The sequence below is a fragment of the Spermophilus citellus genome, assembly GCF_964194105.1.
Source record: "Spermophilus citellus genome assembly, chromosome: 19".
In the NCBI taxonomy this organism is placed as follows: domain Eukaryota; kingdom Metazoa; phylum Chordata; class Mammalia; order Rodentia; family Sciuridae; genus Spermophilus; species Spermophilus citellus.
In genome coordinates this window covers 16,168,191-16,190,154 of record NC_138201.1, presented here as the reverse complement: position 1 = coordinate 16,190,154, position 21,964 = coordinate 16,168,191, and the positions used below count along the sequence as shown (strand labels likewise).

General features: G+C 47.7%; 1 protein-coding gene across 1 annotated transcript in view; it reads right to left on the bottom strand.

The window, feature by feature from the left end:
* Positions 1–21,964, bottom strand: part of SLC6A11 (solute carrier family 6 member 11) — a 130,610-nt gene that overhangs the window by 21,958 nt on the left and 86,688 nt on the right. Inside the window, exon 7 of the mRNA XM_081275958.1 lies at positions 5,521–5,624. Coding sequence (XP_081132084.1) covers positions 5,521–5,624 — 104 coding nt within the window. The remainder of the gene's footprint in view (positions 1–5,520; positions 5,625–21,964) is intronic.

Here is a 21,964-nt window from a genome sequence, read left to right as displayed (position 1 = left end):
AACCAAAGGTGATAAGAACATGGTTGGCGACTGACACGATGATTCTAAGGGAGAGCCTCTGGACTAGGAGTCAGGACCCGTGGGTTCCAGTTCTCCCTGCAGTATCTTTATTTGGGGTCTGATCTCACCCACGACGAGCCAGCTGTTTGGGTAACTGGGTCTCTTGGGATTTGTGTCCCATCAAATCACTCTCAGCAAGCTGTCACTCCTGCTCCCCTCTCCCTGGAGACGAGTGTATTTCCCTGCCCCTCCGACTCTGGCCTTGGCCACGTGACTTGCTGTGGACAACGAGACGTGAGCCAATGTGACACAAACAGAGGCTTGAGTTGTGCTGGCCTAATTGGACTTGTCCTTTATCATTTCTGTGATTTTCCATGAGAAGAATTCCTCAGGGGAGCTGCCATCTCTTCAGCCTGGACCCCAGAATGCACACACATGGCACTCACTTGAGCTTGGCCAGGAGTCAGACTCACCCAACCCTCAGCCCGGAGAATTTCCCTGGCTGACCGGCAGCCTGGAGAGCAGTAAGGGAAAATGTTTGTTACGGTCAAACTTCCCTGAGGTCTGGGGCTGTTTGTTACACAGCATTAATGTGGCAGTGGATGACTGATACAGGTTTTTTTTTTTTTTTTTTTAATCGCTCTGTGAATGCCGGCTGGGCTGGTAACCCTGCCACATTATCTGCAAACCTCATTTGCCTCTGCTAATGAAACTCAGTCCAGGCCTGGATGAGGGCCAAGCTCTTCTTAAGGCAGAGACAAATCTGCTTCTCCTGCCTGGGTCTTGGAGTCTGAGGTAAAATGGGCCTGCTTTATTGAACAGAGTGACATGAGATATGTTGGGAATGCAATGGATGCATTGCCTCCATGTGGGCCACATTTTGGACTTCTCCTGAATTATTCTTATTTATTTTGGGTACCAGAGATTGAACTCAGGATGTGGCCCTCAACCCCAGAGCCACATCCCCAGCCCTATTTTGTATTTTATATAGAGACAGGGTTTCCCTGAGTTGCTTAGCACCTTGCTTTTGCTGAAGCTGGGTTTGAACTCATCATCCTCCTGCCTCAGCCTCCTAAGCTGCTGGGATTACAGGTGTTCACCCCCACATGCCCGGCTCCTATATTGTTTTTAAAGGAGCTGCAGCCAGCGTGTCAGGCCCTACACTAGGTTTCACTCAGACCTGGAGGACCAGAAAAGGAGAATCATCTACTGCAAGTCTCACAGTCACTTGTGAAGTTTGGGATGCTTCTCAGATGCTATTTCCAGGAGCTGAACAAAAATGATGTGCCCCAAGAAGTAAGACTTCCAGAGCCCGGGTTTTGGACAGTTATCTCTGGGCATCCATACAGAGGGTGAAAAAGAAAATGTCCCCAGTTACAAAATCCCCATCTTCCTGCAGAGGTCTCTTGGGTGCCTTCCTCCAACCACAGAGTGACAGGCAGCCAGAGAGGGAAGCTCTCAAGGGTCCTAGGGTCCCTTCCATCCCTGTGACCTGCTTGCCAGCGCCCAGGGCATCCATGCAATCAGGCAGTTGTAGCCTAGTGCTGTGTGCTCTGAGGGGACGCTCGCCCCTGTCCGCGTGGGTCCATTCCCATCCCTCTAATTCCTTCCCTGCGCCAGCTTGAGCACTGCTTAGGTGAAAGCCTTACATAACCAGTGCTTTGAAGTCAGCAGGAGCTCAGCTGGGCTGGTAAGACCTCCAGAAGCGATTATGCTGTCAGGAGGGAGGGTATTAATTTACTCCGTCTGAGATGGGAAAGACCCGCTTGCAGAACGATTTTGAAACAGGACTAAAATGAGCCTTCTGATTTTTGCAATGTCACCTAGGGTATTTGCTTTCTTCTGCTGATAAGAGACAGAAAGGAAAAGAAAAAAAAAATCCCTAGCTGTTGGATGGGAATGCAGAGGGATTGGGGGGTAGCTGGTATTGGTCACTCGTGTGCACATTTGGAAGAAGCAACTGCCCAGGGACCCAGACTGGTGACAAGACAGCCTCGTCCAGATTCAGTTCTAATAGCCTGGAAGGAATTGGCCATCCGTGGTAGTGAGGAATAGGAGTACCAGGGCCAGGAAAGCCATATTCTATCACCAGCTATGGGAACACAAGCAAGTGACTTAAATTCCATGGGCCCCTGTCTCCTTGTGGGTACAAGTGACAAATGGGTGTCTTATGGCATGAAAGCCAGCACGAGACCAGGCCCACAGGATACAGGGAGAATGAGGAAACTTGCTGGTGTCCTCTTGCTCCTGATGACCTGGCTAGAGGGGATAGTCAGTGACCACGGGATTCCCAGTGTCCAGAGAATGAATTTGGGACCCTCGACCACAGAGCCACATCCCCAGCCCTATTTTGTATTTTATATAGAGTCAGGGTCTCACTGAGTTGCTTAGGGCCTTGCTTTTGCTGAGGCTGGCTTTGAACTCACCATCCTCCTACCTCAGCCTCCCAAGCCGCTGGGATTATAGGGTCCCGTGCTTAGTGCCAGCACCTCTCTGAGACAACCCAAGGGGGTCATCGTCAGCCTGGGCTGGGAGCCTGCTTGTGCTGCTGTCCCTAGCTGAGGGCCTGTCCCTTGCTGCCCGTGGTTCCCACTTCATACTGTGGTTGACAAACTGCCTGACCTCTCAACCCCGAGACCCATCTCCTCTGTGACAGCCTGGAGCACAGCGAGGGTCTTACAGAAACCTGGCCCAACCGCCCACCTCTCCGGCATCCCTCCTTCCAGCCATACTCAACTGCTCCTCAGCCCAAGGGCCCCAGAAACGATGGCACTTGTGGCCTAGTGTGCCGTTAGCATGTTGGATCTGTCTACTTAAAAAAAAAAAAAATTCCTCTGTGCCTCAGTTTCCCCAAATGACAAACTCAGCAGACTGGGTCACTACTGTCGGTCTCCTGTGCTGCCCATTCCACTGCCTCATGCCCTGCGGACGCACAGATGTCACGGCAGACCCTGCAGACTTAACAAACGGGTTCATGAAGTGAGCACAAAGGTGACTTCCAGAGAGCCCTGGGAGGGACAGCAGAGAGGGCCTGGTCAGAGCCCAGACTCCACCACCTCCACCTGGGGACCACCTCCGGGAGCCCCGATTTCCCTTTCTCAGAGACGGGGAGAATGGGGGAGGGGATGGACCATCCACAAAAGGTCTTTCAAGTGGCGATTCCACGGGAGCCAGGTCGCGGTTAGGTTCTGTGGTCATCAGTTCCCGGCCCAGGGGAACGCGCCCCTCCCACAAGCCCTCACCTACACTGAACGGGGATTCGTTTTGGGGTTACTGCTCATGATCTAGTTGAGAAAAACCATCTTGTTTTTATAAGAGTCTGTTGCTTATTTTTCTTTTCTCTTCTTATTTATTTACTCTGCTGTGCTGGGGATGGAACCCAGGGCCTCATGTAGGCTGGACATGCACTCCACCACCACGCTGCACACCCAACCCTAATAGGACTTCTCTCTCTCCCTCCCTCTCTCTCTCTCTTTCATTGTACGGGGGACTGAACCCAGGGGTGCTCTATCACTGAGCCACGTCATCCAGCCCTTGTTAATTTTTATTTTGACGCAGGGTCTTGCTAAATTGCCCATTATCCTGCCCTGTGCACTCTCCTGCCTCAGTAGCTAGGATCACAGGCATGTGCCCCTCCCCTGTGCCTCGCTATAGTTTATTTTTCTTTTGTATTTTAGTGTTTTTCATATTGACACATTCATCACCTTAACATAGTATGGATCTAACCCCACATATTATATATTACTACGCCCTTTAGTTTTGAGGATGATTTTCATATTTTTTTTAGAGATAAAAAATACAGGGGCTGTGGTTGGTGGTAGAGTGCTTGCCTAGCATGCATGAGGCACTGGGTTCGATTCTCAACATCGCATATAAATAAAAAGAATAAAATAAATGTCCATCAACATCTAAATAAAATACAACATGTAGATATTTGTACTAACTTGTTTTTTTTTTAAAATTAAAGTCAATAGGTACTCACAGTAATAGAAAAAAAAAGAAAAATGTCTTAATGGTATAGGAGGGGGGAACATCTTCCGCCCTCTGACTTCCCAGACCCAGTCTCTAGGCTATTTTGAACAGTTTTAAAAAATTTCTTTGTAGAAAATTTTAAAGTTTAGAAGTCTAACATTTAACAATCTAAATTTTTTAAAAAATATTTATTTTTTAGTTGTAGTTGGGCACAATATCTTTATTTTATTTATTTACTTTTATGTGGTGCTGAGGATCGAACCCAGGGCCTTGCATGTGCTAGGCAAGTGCTCTACCACTGAGCCACAACCCCAGCCTCAACAATCTAGATTTCTGCTGGGTGTGGTGATGCACACCTATAATCCCAGCAACTCAGGAGGCTGAGTCAGGAGGATTGTAAGTTCAAGGCCAGCCTCAGCAACTTAGTGAGAACCTGTCTCAAAATAAAAAATACAAAGGGCTGGGGGATGGGGCTCAGTGGTTAAGCACCCCTGGGTTCAATCCCCAGTACCAAAAGAGAAAAAAAAAATTGTAGATTTTTACATGAGCCAATGTCACTCTCTTCCTTTGTGATTTCTTTTTTTCTAATGATTTTTACATGTTTTCCCATTCTGAAATTAAGTATTTTATTATTCCTTATTTGAGGATAGTTCCCTTTCAAAATTTAACTCTTTAGTCAATTGTATTATGTGACTATATGGGATGAGGTTTGAGGATCTAACTTATTTCCCCCAAATATTCATCTCAGAATCACTTGTGCCAACCCCTTTCCTTTCTCCACCAACATGTGACAGGGAACGGCTTTGCTGTCATTATTCCACAGTCTTATCTCTGGTGATCTTGGGGGTCTTAGAAAGAGACCCTCTACCATCCACCTGTAAGTACTCCCCTAACCTGTGCAGGGCTCTGAGTCCAGAGGTGCAGAGACCTCAACCAACAGATAATCACGGTACAGATTTCACTTGCCCCCGTGCTGCTGGGAAACTCTGGGCACGTGCAGGTCTCAGCCCTGCTGTGGGGCTCCCCTTGTCACCTGGGTGTGGCCATCTATAGGAGGTCAGGGAGGGAGGCTGGTCAGGCCAAGGGGCAAGGCTGGGCAGCAGCCACTCCAGGTGGGACAGAAGAGAACCCTACAGTCAAGTAAGACAGGCAAGGAAGATGATTTCTGAATAGATGGTGGAAGGATAAGCCCTTCTATGCTGGAACACCTGGGTCACCTGTTGATGTTGCCACTAGTGAGCTGCGTGACCTTGGGCAAGTTCCTTGACGGCTCTGGGCTAAATTTGTGCCTCCATGTGAGGTGACACCGACAGAGGCTAGAGAGAGATTCTGGGGGGCGGATTCACCTTGCCGCAGACTCTGATTGCTCTAGTAGCCCTACTTCCTCTGGTGGCCCCCTCTTTGACCCTTGGGCAGGAGGAGGTCAGCAAACAGCCTATATGTTCCCTCTTGGGTCCTGCAAGGCAGGCAGCTGAAGGGACTGGTGTGATGCTGCAGAAGGGTCCCCGGGAGCAGGGAGGAGGGCAGGCGGGGCCTGGGGGTGCTCACCTGTAGCAGTTGTTGTTGTAATTGTTATAGCTTCCCAGAGCAGTCAGGCAGCCCAGGCAGATGGCGTAGGAGAAGAAGATCTGTGTCCCAGCATCGACCCACACCTGCAGGAAGGACAAACAAGTGGGCAGAGAGGTGAGGTCAGGTGTGTGTGTGTGTGTGTGTGTGTGTGTGTGGTGGTGGGGGGGTGTCTTGTTTTCTGATATCCCCCACCCACCATAAAATCGTCCACAAAGGGATCATCAAACTTCCTAATCTTCTCAGGACCACCTTTTAAAAAGTCCTAGTTTTGTGGACTTCCTGATGAAATACATACGACGCTCTAAGTGAATTCCAGAATCTTCCGGAGGTTATGGATAAAAGCTCACAGTGTGGAATGAATTTGGATGTTGAGGACTTTGGTTTCAGCTGTGTGCCCTTGGAAAAGTGACTTAAGCTCTCTGAGGCACAGTGTCCTTACCTGCAAAGTGGAGAAAAAACTTGTCTGTCATTCAAGCAAGGAGTACCACCCCTCTGTGGGGGTGCACGCTTGCTCCTAAGGTAAGTCATGTGTAAGCCAAACAAACACTGTCATTTCCTCGTGGTTAAGAGGACCACAGGAACACAGTCAGGAGACTCTTCAAGGCTTGCATTTGGACAGCCTCCCTGAGCACAGAGGAGGCAGGGAAGCGGTCATCAGGGGCTCTCTTGGAGCTCGGCTCCCAGAATTTACCTAGGAAAATCTACAGCTAGAGCCCAAATGCAGCTGATGAGACTCATGCTTGGACATTATGTACCCTCTAGAGAATGGCATTTGGCACTTATTAGGCACTTATGATGTGCCAGGCATCTTGCTGAACCTTGACACATGACCACATGAATATTCACAGTATCAGTGTGCAGGAGGGACTATTAGCTCCCTTTTACAGCCTAAGAAGATTGAGGAACAGAGAAGGTAAGTAACATGCCCAAGATCACACAGCTGGGAAGGGGTGGATGCAAATCCATGGAGGCCCATCTTTAGAGATGCATGCTTAACTGGTCTCAGAATTTCAGATTTTTTTTTTTTCTTTAGCACTGCTGGGGATTGAACCCAGGGCCTCACACATGCTGGGTAGGCTTTCTACCACTGAGATACAGCTTGAATTTTGAGATTTGGAATTAGTCTCAGAAGTCCCCTGGTGTAACCTCTCTCCCAACACAGGACTCTGTTCTCAGTACTTCTGATAGAAGATTCTCTGATTGCCGTCAATGACAGGAAGGGCACCATCTCTAGACACAGATAATTTCTTCTTTAGAGAGTCAGACTGTTAGCTCATGTTTTAAAATAAGAAGGATTCCTTTCCAACTGCTGGGGCCACTGGACCACATCTTTCTCTTCTGCCTGGCAGTACTTTAGAGGTCTGAAGAAACCGTGGCTCTCTACTGAACCCCCAACCTCTCTCATTTCCAGATCAACTATCTATATGTCCTCTCTCTTGGGGATCCGATTACCTGGTTCAGGTCACTCTACTCTGGAGTTGCTCAAATCCGTTACATCATTCAACAGACTCCAGGGCTTGCCTCTTGATCTAAAGCATGGATTATTATTATTTTTCCTCCTCGAAGCTGGCTCATTGGGTCTGATCTTGCAGCTCCATGAAGAATTCAGGGAGAGCTATTTCATGAAGTGGGGCTGGGGATGGAGAACACCAGCAGACCAGAGAGGAAGCAATGGAAAGAGGGAATAAAAATTAAAAATAAAAAAAGGAACTCTCCAGATGTGGAGGCGCAGGCCTGTTATCCCAACATCTGGGGAGGCTGAGGCAGGAGGATCGTGGGTTCAAAGCCAGCCTCAGCAATAGCAAGGTGCTAAGCAACTCGGTGAGACCCTGTCTCTAAATAAAATACAAAATAAGGCTGGGGATTTAGCTCAGTGGTTGAGCACCCCTGAGTTCAATCCCCATTACCCCCTCCAAAAAGAACTTGAGAAATTTTGCTACAAGTGGGAAATTGAGGTTGCTTAAATATTCATAGGAAGGGTCCTATGGAGAAATAAAATGTGGCGGGTTCAGAAGAAAAATGGGTGTATTTTTAATTCCTCCTGCTATGCCTCAGTTTCCCCATTTGCTATCTTTAGTGAATTCCCCTTTCCACTCAAGAGGCGAGTAAACCATACAGAGATGCAGAAAGCAGGAGGGACCTGGTGTGGCCACTGAGACGCCTGGTTCCTGCACATGCGCTCACCTTGGAGTCTTCTGCAAATGAGGGTCCCTCCCTCACTGTCCTCAGGCCAAGTGGGCAGACCAGAGAGAGAGAGAGTCCCTGAGATAGGTGAGAAAAAGCTTGCTCCCTCACAACAGCACCCTGCCATCCAGTAGAGGGGCTCTTCCCGCGCTCTCCACCCCTCATACCACAGTGGTAAAAACCCTCTGTGTCAGAAATACCAAAAGGAAATTTTAATCCACATGCCCCAAAGATGTGCCCCCAAACCAGTGAAATCACTAGCAAGTCATTTTCTTGCAGTCTGCTCATTAGAAACAACGCTAAAATAGGGAAAGTACCATTTTTTTGCCTACTCAGCATCCACCTCCCCTTTGTGGCCAGGGGCAGCTCAATTTCCCTTTGGGGAGTCCCTTCTCCCTCACTCACAGGGAGCTTCAGGGGAGGTCCCAGGACGCAGAGCTGGCCAATCAAAACAAAGCGTTTCTCCTGACCCCAGTGATTGGCTCAGGGATGAGCAGATGATGCAAGCTAAGCCAATGATGTTGAGAGCCACAGCCAAGGGGCCCCAGCAAACTTCCAGCTGCCAGCTGATGATTGGCTCACAGCGGCCCAGCAAACTTCTAGCTGCCAACTGATTGGTTCCTCTGTGGTGATGCTCATTGGGCTGTTTCCCCGCCCTTTCAGACCACGGAGCTGCTCACTGGGGGACTTTTTGGCTCCGTCCATGCGACCTAGCCAATCGGCCTCAAGAGCAGGAGGAGTGAGGGAGGTTGAGAGGCTTGTGGGAAGCTGGTGGTGGCAGTTGGGCTCTGAGGGTTTTTCCTGAGGAGCTGTGTGGTGCAGTGTGTGGTTCTAAAAATAAAGTTCATTTCTTTTGACAAGTGGCTCCTGAATTGTGCCCAGCCAGACTGCGGCATTTGGTTCCCTGTACAATGAGACACAATCCTGGAACTTTTACTGGACTCTTGCAAACTGGACACCTTCTTTTCTGATGGGGATGCTAAGCTCCTTAACTTACAGAGGCCATAACTGACCATGAAGAAAGAGCTTGCCTGAGAATAAAACCAATATACAGGAAAGAAAGGAGTCCAGAACCAAGAAATACAGAGATTGGTGCTATGACTTGAGTCCCTAGATCCTATCATTCCTGAAATTAGCTGCCCTAGAGCATTCAGTTTCAGAGGTCTATAATTTTCTCTTTTTCCCAAGTCAGTTAAATTGAATTACGGTCACTTCAAACTGATATCTTTTGCCTAATAGCAATGGTAAGCTCTTAGAAAAATTCAGAGTGTGTAAACCCTACTCCTTCAATCAATGGTGAATTACCGATGACCCAGCACTTACTGAGCACCTTCTGTGTGCAGAATTCTGTGCCAAACTCTCAAAATGGTATCATACCATTTTATACAGCACTTCATCTCTGACCTCAGGAGAAATAAATGAAACATTCACAAAACTTGGTGTCTAGTACCGAGAGAGGTAAGTAGGGTTGGAGGAGAGAGAGAGTTCTATTTGCTTCAGCAATCAGAGAAGGCTGAATGTCTCCTGGAGGAGACATTTTTACACTTGATCTTCATCAAAAGGCTGAGGAGTGATTGAGGAGACATTTCTTTCAACATTGGACAAGATGCAGAAGAGGGCATGCTGTCCAGGTGAGAGGGGGTGTGTGTGTACTCAAATGATTTTTCCTTCTTGCTCTCCTACTTCTGTAGGGAAAAAGTCTGTTGTTTTCCTTCTAATGGTTACCATTAAACCCTAACCTTTAAACAGTACCTTTAGTCATTCCTTTTTATTCCTGTCTGATGGTTCCCTACAGCGAGGGATATAAGAAATTAAGCCATTAGACTATCTTTCTCTTCGTTCCCTCTCTCCTAGCATCAAATATGAAGAAATATTCATTTGCTTCCAGTTAAGAAGTCATTCTATGATGGGGTGGCGCACACCTATAACCCCAGCGGCTTGGGAGGAGACTGAGGCAGGCGGATCCTGAGTTCAAAGTCAGCCTCAGCAACTCAGTGAGACCCTGTCTCAAAATTAAAAATAAAAAGGGCTGGGGATGTGGCTCAGTGGTTAAGTGCCCATGGATTCAAACGCTGGTATGGAGGGAAAAAAGTCAATCTGTGAAATTATTCTGTGATACTTCTCCTGTATACTTTCTAATTTTTAGTACACAGATTTTATATGCATTATTAGAACAAACCAACACACATCAGGTTCTGTCCTACACCCATTATCTGTAAACTCTACAGGTGACTATACATTAAATGAGCATCTCTAGGCCTTCCATCAATACCTTGCCAGTTATTTTGGTTATCTGTAGCTTGTTTTCTAGTAAATTTCTCTGGAAAACATCATGGGAGTAGGTCCTGGATTCTTGTATGTGCATAGTAATTCATCTGTGGCTTTCATACTTGAAAGTCCATTGGGCTGCACGTTAAATCCTCACTTCTCTTTTTCTGACCATCTGAAATAAGTTTTTTTCCCAGCACTAAGTGCTGCTGTAGAAAAGACTGATTGCCAATCTAATTAGCTTCCCCTTAAAATGCACTTTTTCTTTTTGTCTGGATGCCCCATTGAGTTTTTTCTTCTCTCTTGGCGGCCCAATAGTTCTATTGGACCATGTCTTAATGTTGACTGTTTGGGGTTGATTTTCTCATGTTTGTGGTGTGCTTCTTCAAGATCAAGTTCACACCCTTCTGCACTCCCCTGTCCATTGCAGTGCTATTCAAGATAATCAAGAAATGGAAAAAAAAATCTAAGTCTTCATCAACCGATGAATGGAAAAAGAGATTGTGGCACATAGACATCATAGAATACTATTCAGCCATAAAAAGGATGAAATCCTGTCATTTGCAGCAATGGACATAGAACTGGAGAGTGCTATCCTAATTGCAATGAGCCAGGCACAGAAAGACAAGAACTGCATGATCTCCCTCATGTGTGGAATCTAAGATTGTTGATTTCATAGAAGTTGAGAGTAGAATGGTGGTTACCAGAGGCTGAGGAGAGTAGAGGGTGGGAGGGATGGGGAAGGACTGATCAACAGGTTCCTAGCTGCAGTGAGGAGTAAGAAATTCTGGTGGGATATTGTATAGCAGGGCAACTACAGATAACAATATGTACTGAGCATTTCAAAAAACTAGAAGAGGGGCTGGGGATGTGGCTCAAGCGGTAGTGCATTTGCCTGGCATGCACGGGGTGCTGGGTTTGATCCTCAGCACCACATACAAATAAAATAAAGATGTTGTGTCTGCCGAAAAACTGAAAAATAAATATTAAAAAATTATCTCTCTCTCTCTTAAAAAAAAAAGAAACAACAATCAGTTGAGGAGTTAGATATGTTTACCTTCATTTAAGCATTACACCATGTATATATGCATTAAAACATTACATGGTACCCCATTGCTAGGTACAATTTTTATGTTTTGATGCATCAGTTAAGATACATTTAAGAAAAGATTCAACTACAAGTCTTCTTTTTATTTCAGGAGGAAAAAAAATCCCTTTGTTCATTTTTATCTGGCTCTATTTTTTATTTTCTTCCTTTCTGTCCTTACCTTATGATGTTACCCAAGGTCACTATTCATTCTTTTACTCCTCCTATGTAGTTTATTTTTCTGAAATGACTCTCCTGTTGTAAGCTATCCTTGTTGGCACTCCTTTCAATTTTTTTTGTCAGATAATTACATTTATGCTATTTTACTCACAGTATCCTTTGGTTCTCTTTTAGCTTGTTTTGAAATACTAAGTTTTGCCGGGCATGGCGGTACATGCCCATAATCCCAGCAACTCAGGAGGCTGAAGCAGGAGGATTGCAAATTCAAGGTCAGACTCAGCAACACAGCAAGGTCCTAAGTAATTTAGCAAGACCCTGTCTCAAAATAAAAAATAAAAAGGGGTGGGGACATGGCTCAGTGGTTAAGTGCTCCTGTGTTCAATCTCCAGTACCAAAACTCAAACCAACCAAACAAGAAATATTAAGTTTCCCTGGTGCAGTGGCACACACCTGTAATCCCAGCGGTTCAGGAGGCTGAGGCAGGAAGATTGTGAGTTCAAAGCCAGCCTCAGCAATGCCAAGGTGCTAAGCAACTCGGTGAGACCCTGTCTCTAAACACAAAATAGGGCTGAGGATGTGGCTCAGTGGTGGAATGCCCCTGAGTTCAATCCCTGGTACTCCCTCCCAATGTTGAGCTGTTTCATGGGCCCATCTTTGTAGAATGTATTCATTACCTGTGGGGACACTATCTTATAATATTTTTATGATAGCTTTGCATGAAATTTGACCATACTCCTCTTCTGTTGCAGACCTGTAAGTGAGATGAAGTTTTGCCTATTCTTAGGATCAGAGGCGTTTCAGGGTAGATTTCCCATCTTCGTGGTTCTAGGGCTCCCTCCTTTGTTATTACTAATAAGTCTTTAAAACTATGTCTGCACACACAGTACTCTTTGAAATTATTATCATCTCTTCCTTTTTTTTTTTTTTTTTTTTTTTTGCAATTTTGTCCAAAATGTCTCTTTTCATTTCCTCTAGTGTTTCTGTCCTGCTCAAATTGGATTCTGCTTCCAGTAACTTCTCCTTGATGCAGGGTCGGTCTTCTTGCAATGGTGGTTCAGCTCTTTGTCCCTACGGTTCCCAGGGCCTAGAACTCTGCCTAAACCCGCAGCTCTCCCTACTGACCGAGGACCTGGGGTCTGTACAGGACCCTCCTAGTGTGGGCTGCTGTTCTCAGGCCCACCAGGCTTCTGCTCCCCCACAGGGTCCTTTCTTAGGGATGAGTGTATTAGAGCTGTCTGAGTTTCCTGCACTTGAGTTTGCAAAATTCCCTTTGCCTTCCTCCTCACCTTCATCTCCTCTAGAACTAAAATCATGCAGATGTTGCTGCAGCTGGGGTTGGGCCCGCCGTTCACACGTCTGTTGACCATTTCTGGGGTCACCTTACTATGCTGCAGCTACTGTTCACAGTTTTGCTTTTAATTTATTTTTATTTCATTTATTTATTTTACTATCTTATTTCTGTTTGGGGACATTCGGGGAAATTTAAAAAAAATATATATTTTTTTCAGTTTTCAACTTGTCTTATTGATTCTCAAGAAATCTTTACAAGGAAGATTATATAAAATTGTTGTTGATTGAAGGTCAGAGAAGAATATCCAGATTTAAGTAATACGGTAGATAGGGGCGCAACACTAGAGAATGATCTGAGTTTTTTTTTTTTTTTTAAGGAGGTGGTAGGTGTAATGTGGGGAAATGGGTAAGGATTAATCTAGAGAAGGCAAGTCTGAGACATCAAGTGAGATGTTCAGGAACCAGATCAAGGGCTAAACACAGAGGTCTGGGCCAAAGATGTAGATTCGAAAAACATCAGGATTTTACTAGTAACATAACGTCTTCCTCACTCCAAGTCCAGAACTTTCTCCACTGGTCTCCTCTATTTTCCACATTTGGGCTATGCATGTTGATTTCAACATTTAAAATAATTTTTAAAAATTTGTTATTTTTAGTGATACATGACAGCAGAATGCATTTTGACATATTGTACATACATGGAGTATAGCTTCCCATTCTTGTGGTTGTACATGATGTGGAGTTTCACTGGTCATGTATTCACATATGAACATAGGAAAGTGATGTCCGATTCATTCTACTATCTTTCCCATTCCCCCTCCCTTCTCCCCATTGTCCCATGTCCAATCTGGTGAACCTCCACTCATCCTTCTCCCACTCCCACCTATTAAAAGTCAGCATCCATGTATCAGAGACAAGGTTCAACCTTTGACTTTTTGGGACTGGCTTATTTAACTTAGCATGATAGACTCCCATTCCATCCATTTACAGGCAAATGCCATAATTTCATTCTTCTTTGAGGTTGAGTCATATTCTATTGTGAATATATACCATATTTTCTTTATCCATTCATCTTTGAAGGGCACCTAGGTTGGTTCCATAGCTTAGCTATTGTGAATTGAGCTGTTGTGAACATTGATGTGGCTATGTCACTATAGTATGCTGATTTTAAGTACCTTGAGTGTATGCCGGGAAGTGGGATAAGTGGGTCAAATAGTTGTTCCATTCCAAGTTTTCTGAGGAATCTCATTACTGGTGTCCATAGTGGTTGTACCAATTTGCTGTCCCACCAGCAATGTATGAGGGTACCTTTTCCCCCTCATCCTTGCCAACATTTATTGATGCTTGTATTCCTTTTTTTTTATAATATCCTTACTTTTATTTATTTATTTTTATGTGGTGCTGAGGATCGAACCCAGGGCCTCATGCATGTGAGACAAGCGCTCTACCACTGAGCCATAACCCCAGCCCCTACTTGTATTCTTGATAATTGCTATTCTGACTGGAGTGGGATGAAATCTCACTGTAGTTTTTTTTTTTAATATTTACTTTTAGTTGTAGTTGGACACAATACCTTTATTTTGTTTATTTATTTTTATGCGGTGCTGAGGATAGAACCCAGGTCCTCGCATATGCTAGGCGAGCGCTCTACCGCTGAGCCCCAGCCCCAGCTCCTCAATGTAGTTTTAATTTGCATTTCTCTAATTGCTAGAGATGCTGAACTTTTTTTTTTCATATATTTGCTAACCAGTCACATTTCTTCCTCTGTGGAGTGTCTGTTCAGTTCCTTTGCTCGTTGATGTCAACATTTCTGCTGAGGCACATGCTTGTAGAGAAGAGCAAAGCCTGAGAACATCAACCTTAGATTTCTTGAAGAGGTCCCATGAAGAACCACATTAGGTCTTCACATGGATTCTGCATCACTGAGCTCAATAACAGACTGACAGGAGAGAGATTGTGACCATATGCCTGTGGTTGCAAAAATGCAACAGCCCCCTCCACCCCGCAATGGTCAGCCTTGCCACGAGTCTAGAAAGGGCTGATTAACTCATCTGTGAGCTGCTATTTTTGTTAAGATGATTCTGCTAGGGCCGTGCTGGGTTAAACATTAAATCCTGAAACCTTAGTGGCTTAACCCACTACACAAAGCTCCACGCAGACTGTGAAGGGACTCTCTTCCACTCCATCACTGGCCAGACATGAATTCCTACTTATACGCCATCTCAATACCAGCTTCCAACACAGCCTAGGAGGCAGAGGAACAGAGAGCCAGAGGCTTTCTGGAGGAGTATTAAAGAGCTTGCCCCGGGAGTTGCTAGGTCATTTCTGCCTACATTTGTTGACTAGAGCCAACCCACGTGGTCCCAACCTACAGGCAAGACAATCTGGGAAAAGTCGTCTTCCAACTTATCCAAGAAGAGAAAAAAAAAAAAAATAGCTGGTGGACACAGAGCATTACCGCTACTAAGGTATCACCTCAAGTCTGTTTCACCTCAACTAGGAATTCTACAACACGGAGAGATCGGACAAAATCCCGGCGGCCACTGGCATGAGTGGACTAAAGAAGAAAGGGTTGGGGGTGCTGAGAAAAGAGACCAGGCTGATCCAACATCCATGGATGCGTCCATCATGCTGATGGTGCCTTAGGAAGCGAGAAACTCGGGTTAACATCTGCTGAAGCCTACTATGTCTTTGAGCCTCTCATGTACAGATCTCATAATCTGTCTAACGATCTTACCAGTTAAGTAGTGCAGTCTCCGTTTTTACCAAAGACAAAATGGATCCATAGAAAGTCAAACAGCTTGTTAAGGGGAGAGCTGGGTCTGAACCCACTCATGGAGATCTGGCTCTACATTTTGGAGAAAAGCAGGGGCCATGTGGTCTGCTGAGTAGGCCTGGAGTCTCGGCTGGGACTTAAACCGCGCTGCGGCTTTAGGTAGGACCCAGCAACTGAGCCCCATTGACCAGCATCTCCCAGGAACCTGCAGAGAGAAAGGAGCCCTCTCTTCTTTTTCCCCAACACAATTTGAAGGGAAAATAATCTCCAGAAAGCGAACCCCAAGGAAGCTGGGTCAGCCACCGAGCCACCCATCACTCCCCGTGCTCTGCAGCAATGAATGGGGGGCGTTCTGGCAGCACGGACGGAGGCGGTCGGCTTTCGGAAGTTAGGAGGACAGATTTGCATGGGAATAGGGAAGTGGAGCCCCTTGAGAGGAGGTGGGTCCACCCTCTGGCTCCACCTAACTTCCTTCAGGGCAACTGGTTCTAATGAGCTGGTTCTCAAGGACCCAGTACACAATAGGTATACAATAGAGCATGAATCAGGGTGTAGCCTGCTGTCCCAGCTAGACCTAGCACAGGGCTGGGCGGCATAGGTCCTCAATGACATTTGCTGGCAGAAGCAAGGACGTGCCGGTGGTAGATGAGAACAAATTCTTCCCCACCCCACACTCAGAAGTCCCATTTGTCATGATGGATGCTTCCAACCGTAAGGATGGCACTTTGTAGTTTACAAGACTATGTGTCTTGAGCACTGCCCGAGGTGGGCACTGTCATCCCCAGTGGTGGTGCACACGTCACTGGGGGCACAGGGTTCAGCTCTTAGACACCATGCAGGAGCCCCAGGAGAGGACTGGGAAGCCCAGCCACCAGCAGTAATGAGCAGGAGACGCTTGCTCAAACGTCTGCCCTTGGGCTGGGGATGTGGCTCAAGCGGTAGCGCGCTCGCCTGGCATGCGTGCGGCCCGGGTTCGATCCTCAGCACCACATACCAACAAAGATGTTGTGTCCGCCGAAAACTGAAAAATACATATTTAAAAAAAATTCTCTCTATCAAAAAAAAAAAAAAATCCGCCCTTCCCCATGTCCACATATCATCCCTGTAGATATTTGAAAACCTGGATCAAATAAAAGGCTCTTTTTTTCCACCACAATAAATATGCACGTGTGCCAGGCATACTTCCTATAGCTAAGGTTGCAGCAGGCACCAAACTTTACCCAGCTTCTCCCTGCAAGTTACTTACACTCCAGCAGGACAGACTGGCAATAAGCAAAGACAGGGATGTTGCCCGACACCATTGGGCGGGGAGGGTCGAGTTTGGGGAGGAGCAGGGAAGAGGAGGGCACTGGGGGCCAGGGCCCCACCCTCCCTGGTGAAGGGGCAGCTCTTGCCCTGGGGAGTGCAAAGGGAGCTGGAGGAGAAGGTGAGCTTTGCTAGGGCATCCAAGGCGGCTCAGGCTAGAGAAAGAAGTTTCTGCAGAGAGATGCTTTCAGGTCTGCAAACAGAGATACTGGGCAGGGCCAAAGGGCGGTGCCCGGAAGCTGGCCCAGCAGGCCATCCCAGAGTGGCCTGCACTGATGCCTTGAGGTGACAAACACACATCGGTGCATCCCGCTGGGAAAGCACAGTGAGAGGAGGTGCCGGCCGCTGGCGATACCGATGACCGCAGTGAAGTCAATGGCCTTCACTAGACCTTCAATACACGGGGGCTTTGTCAGTGTTAAACTCGCTTCATTCATCCTCACAGTCATGGCCCCTGCTATTATCATCTCCTTTGGATTGATGCGAAAGCCAGCAGCCAGAGAGGGGAAATCCTGGTCCATTCATCTTTAAAGAGACATGTGGTGGCCAATGCTCAGTCACGGCCTGCCCTTGACCAAAACCCTGTGCACAAGGGGACCAGATGAAACAACATTGTCATCAGGTGCCTCCTTCTGACCCTTGCAGGGGCTTTATGTACAGGACAAAAGCTTTGGGACCAGCAGACCCAGGGTGGAGCCCTGCTCTTCTATTTACCTGCTGTGTAACCCTGGGCAAGATTCTTCACCTCTCTGAGCCTCTCTGGCTCAAGATGTAATGGATGGAAAGTGTGTTCCATCCCCTCCTTCTGATCTCTTCCGGTGGCTGACGCTATCACAACAGCTCCTGGGCTATTCCCAGCATCCCAGTCTCCTTCCCCACCCAGGTGAGCTCATCGGATTTCTAAGATGCACCAAATACTATGGCTGCGCAGCTCTAGAGCAGAGGTACCTGCCTCCTAGGGCCATGCGCGCAGGCACCAGTGATGGGTGGAAAGAGTCAACATTTTGCGGTTCCCCACGCTCTGGCCAAGAAGATCATGAAAACCGCCAGCCCCAACAGCAGACGCGGCTTTTGGCTTTTGGATCCAAGGAGCCAGGACCAGGCTTGGGAGCCCTCCCTGCGCTCAGGGCTCACAGCCATTTCGTTCTTTCATATTTTCTTTTTAGACAGACAGACACACACACACTCTCGTACTCACACACGTACCAACAACACAACAACATAACTTTTGTTAAGTGAGGCCCTTCGGCTGAGGCAAAAACATAACTTATACGGCTCCCGGGCAGAAAATGGCTGAATTAAGCCCTTTCTTTTTTTGCCTTTTATATTGGGAAGGATTCTCAAAAGATTAAAAGTAGGTTAGGAGAATAATAAAACAGCTGTGTTTCCAGTGTGTACCTGACAACGGCTTTTGTCGAAGTGAATAATTACATGAAAATCACTTCCTTCCCACCTCTTTCTCAGCCTCCTCTGGGTTGCTAGGCGCCCTCTCTCCCTCTTTCTGCTAATGCCACATACAGAAGCAGATGAATACAGTATGGCCATTCTGAGGGAAGGGGAGTCTCAGAGAAGGATTCAAATGCTCCCTCCCCAGTGGCTTCAATGGGGGAAGAGGCTTTGGTGGAGATGACTTTGGATGCATTTAAATGCTAATGCGCTGGGCAGGCGGGCAGGGCAGTGGTGGGAAGGGGCTGGGGCTCTTGGCCTGGAAGCCCACTGGAGACATGTTCTGTGGCCTCTGGCTCAGCTGCCAAGCCCTTCCTGGGGCAGCCAGCCCTGGGGCAGACCCGGGGGGACCCTGCCAGTAAAGTGTCACTGGGCTGAAGGTCTGCACGGTGGGCGGTGAGAAGCCATTTGTCTCTTGGTGGGGGAGTCTGTTGCGTGCAGGTGGACACTGTGGCTGGGGCTTTGCCCGGGAGGCTGGACAGCCATGTCCCAGGCACAGGGAACAGAGGAAGTGGGTGGGCAATTGCGGGCACTGGGCAGGTGGCAGTGACTTCTGGTTTATGTGGTTAGGATCCTGGGGGCGCTGTGTGCATATTCACCCCTTAACCCCTCACAGGGGACACCTGAGCCTCATTGGCCAAAGAGTTTAAATGGAGGACATTCAGAGAAATGACAAGTGTCAGCAAGGCTGGGCTGTGACTTCTCAGCCCAGAGGGTTTCCAGTGCTGCCCACACAGGCTCATGGGCTCTGCTCTGGGCCAAGGCCTCCCCCCAGCAGAATTTCACCAGGGGATGCTACTGGCATTTTGAGTTTTTTTTCCTTCCCCTTTTTGGCAATGCTGTGACTGAACCAGGGGACCTCACACATGCTAGGCAAGCACTCTACCACTGAGCTACCTCCCAGTCCTGCTGTTGGCATTTGGATAATGCAATTCATCAAGTAAGACTGTCTTGTTCATTGTGTTGGGGAACAGACAGATGAGGCTGATGGGAACACAAGGTTAAGAGAATAATTCTAGCCTTCAATAAACTCATCCCTGTTACTTTGAGTGACATGTCTGAAAATCTTTCTGACTCATCAGGGTTTGAGGTGGGGGTTATAACGGTGCCTCAGTTTCTTGGAAGCTCCATAACAATTGTTTATCTCACTGGCTTCCACTCTCTAGAGGCTAGAGGTACCTGCAGTGGCAACCTTAAGTATGTCCCCATCGGTTTCCAAATGACCTTGAGGCAGGGGCCTGAGCTGGCAGCAGCATTGGGGCTGCAGAACCCATGTCCCACAGGGCAGCACCTGGCCAGGGTCCTCTGGGCCCTGAGCTGCCACGTTCTCCTGTGTCCGCCGAGCAGGCCCTGCAAGGGAGCCTCATCCTTGCCCCCTGCAGCCACTCTCTCCTCTAATAACCATGGCATTGGCTCAAAGGTAGAGAGTCAGGAAAAGAAATGGCGAGCCAGGATGCCCTGTGCCCTGCAAGAGCCATGGGGCAGCAGATAGGGAGGGAGCCACCTCTGGGTGCATTTCTGCCTCAGGCAAAGAAATGAAGATCTTTAAGAATTTTTTCTTTTTGCAGTGCTGGGGATCAAACCCAGAACCCGCACATGCCAGGCTAGTGTCCACAGAGCTGCACCCCCAGCACTTCCCGCATTGCCTGGCACTGCGTCAGCATTAGAGAAATGTTTGTTGAGCGTCTGTAGAGTCTCCAGCACATGGGAAGGGAGGCTTCAGGGCTCAGGGAGAGACCTAACTATGAGGCCAAGGGAGGCGAGTTGGTGGATTGAAAGGGACAAGACACCTGGCTCCCTTTCTGGCTTGCCCCCAAAGTTCCTGTGTGGTATCCCCCAAAGTTTTTTTCTTTTCTCCTAGCTTTTGTCATTCAATCTGTAAAATAAGAAAGCTGGATTTGCAATGGAGAGGGCAAATATGTGTCATGCACACCCCACCCCCCATCCCCATGCATGGAACAGACATTGCTAATCAATCCCAGCACTCTTCTGTTCTCAGTCCAGCTATGGGGAGAGATGTCTACTACCAGAGATGGTGAGCGAGCTAAAACCTGACAGAGAGGACCTTTGCTCCTAATAGGGATGCTTTTCAGCAAGGGGATGGAATGGACCTTCCAGAGCTCCATGGTGTTTTATTATCCATCGGTGCATCTTTGGCTGGAAGGTCCCATGCAGAAAAACACCCCTGGTAGCTACAGCAAGGAAGCAGAAAGGTGCTCCTCCATTCCTGTAGAATTCTGACAGTGAACGTGAACATGCCCCAGATTCTGCCCCCAAGAGCCTCCAGAGGGGATCCATGTTGGCCGGGGAATGGGGACCATCCCAGCCAACAGTGGAAGAGCTTCCTGGGCAGAGCCCCCTGTGGCTAGAGATAACCAAGAATTGGGGATGCAGGTGAGGAAATTCTTGCACTGCACTGGAATTTGGGGTATAAGGTATCTGGGTTTTTCTGCTGCTAGGAAGCTTCACAGTCAGTGGGACTATGGCCCTCAACATTTTCTGAGCATTATACACCTGCCAGATATGCAGAATGTACAGAATTAAGACGCCCCCCATCCTCTGCGTAGGTTCCTGGAACTTAGCAGGTAACCAAGGAACAAGGAGTTAGACAAGAGCTTGCCCAGGAGGCACAGAAGTTGGTGGAGTTCCAGCTCTGCTGGGTGACAGACACAGGTCACTTACTTGAACCTCAGTTTCTTTGTGGGCACAATGGGGATAAGAACAGCTAAAAGCTGCCGGGGCTGTTCTGAAGAAAAAAATGAGATGAAGTGTGGCCCTGGCTCACAGTAAATGCAAATGTGGACCAAGAAAGGCTACTACTTTGATCCTGAGCCAGCATCTTCATAGGGTCTGGGGGCTGAGCTAGCAAGCCCCGTATGAGGAAGCAGAAGAAAAGTCAACCTTCTTAGTTCCTGGGCGGGAGCTAGTCCCAGAGCCCTGACTATCCTGCTCCTGACTCCTAGGAAGGAGCGCTATGGAATGCAAATAGTTGCAATATTTTCTTAGGGAATGATGACAAGAAAAAGTCTGTATTGCAATTGTTCAGTACAAATGCAATTCCTTTCTTTTTATAGGATATTTTCAATCCAAGGTTGGTTTGATCTACAGGTGCAGAGGCCACAGATGTGAAGGTAGAGGCAAACGTATTCAAACACTACTATGAATAAGAGTCACTAAGTTGTACAACAGGTTTATTGAACTCACTCCAATCCAACTGAAGTCTGTGTCTGCTGACCAGCATCTCCTCAGTCCGTGTCCACCCCCAGCCTCTGGTAACCACCATTCTATTCTTTGCATTTATGAGTTTGACGTTTTTAGATCCCACAGATGAGTGACATCACTTGGCATTTATCTTCCTATGCCTGCCCCAAGCCCTCACTTCTACCTCCACCAAGAGGTGGGACTGGGCAGAGCAGCTAGGCACCTGTGTCCCTTCTCAGCCCCCATGCCTTGCCGGACTTTCCAATGTCCATGGATCCAGCAATCACATAGATTTTGTTTTTCAACACCGGGCGACTGGCTGCCTCCTCCCATGGACTGTTCTCTTTCTACCTCTCAGAATTCTTGCCAGCCCTCAAGGTCACATGGCCACCCGCTCGCACGCCTATCCTCTGCTCCTTGAAGAGTGGATAGCTTTAAGCAAAGTCAGATACTGGGGAGTCAATGTGCCCAGGCAGCGGGAGCAGCAGTCGGGGGGGGTGACTGAATGACCACAGCGGGGCGGCTGGACACCCCACCCACCCTGAGGCCATAGTCCTCATCACAGCGAGGTCTCTCAGGGCGAGCCAACAGGACGGGTGGCTAACTCCAGAGCGATGAAGGAGGATTGACAGGCGGTCACATCACTCCCTCCCAAGGGTGCTCTGGGACACTGGCCTTGGGTTTGG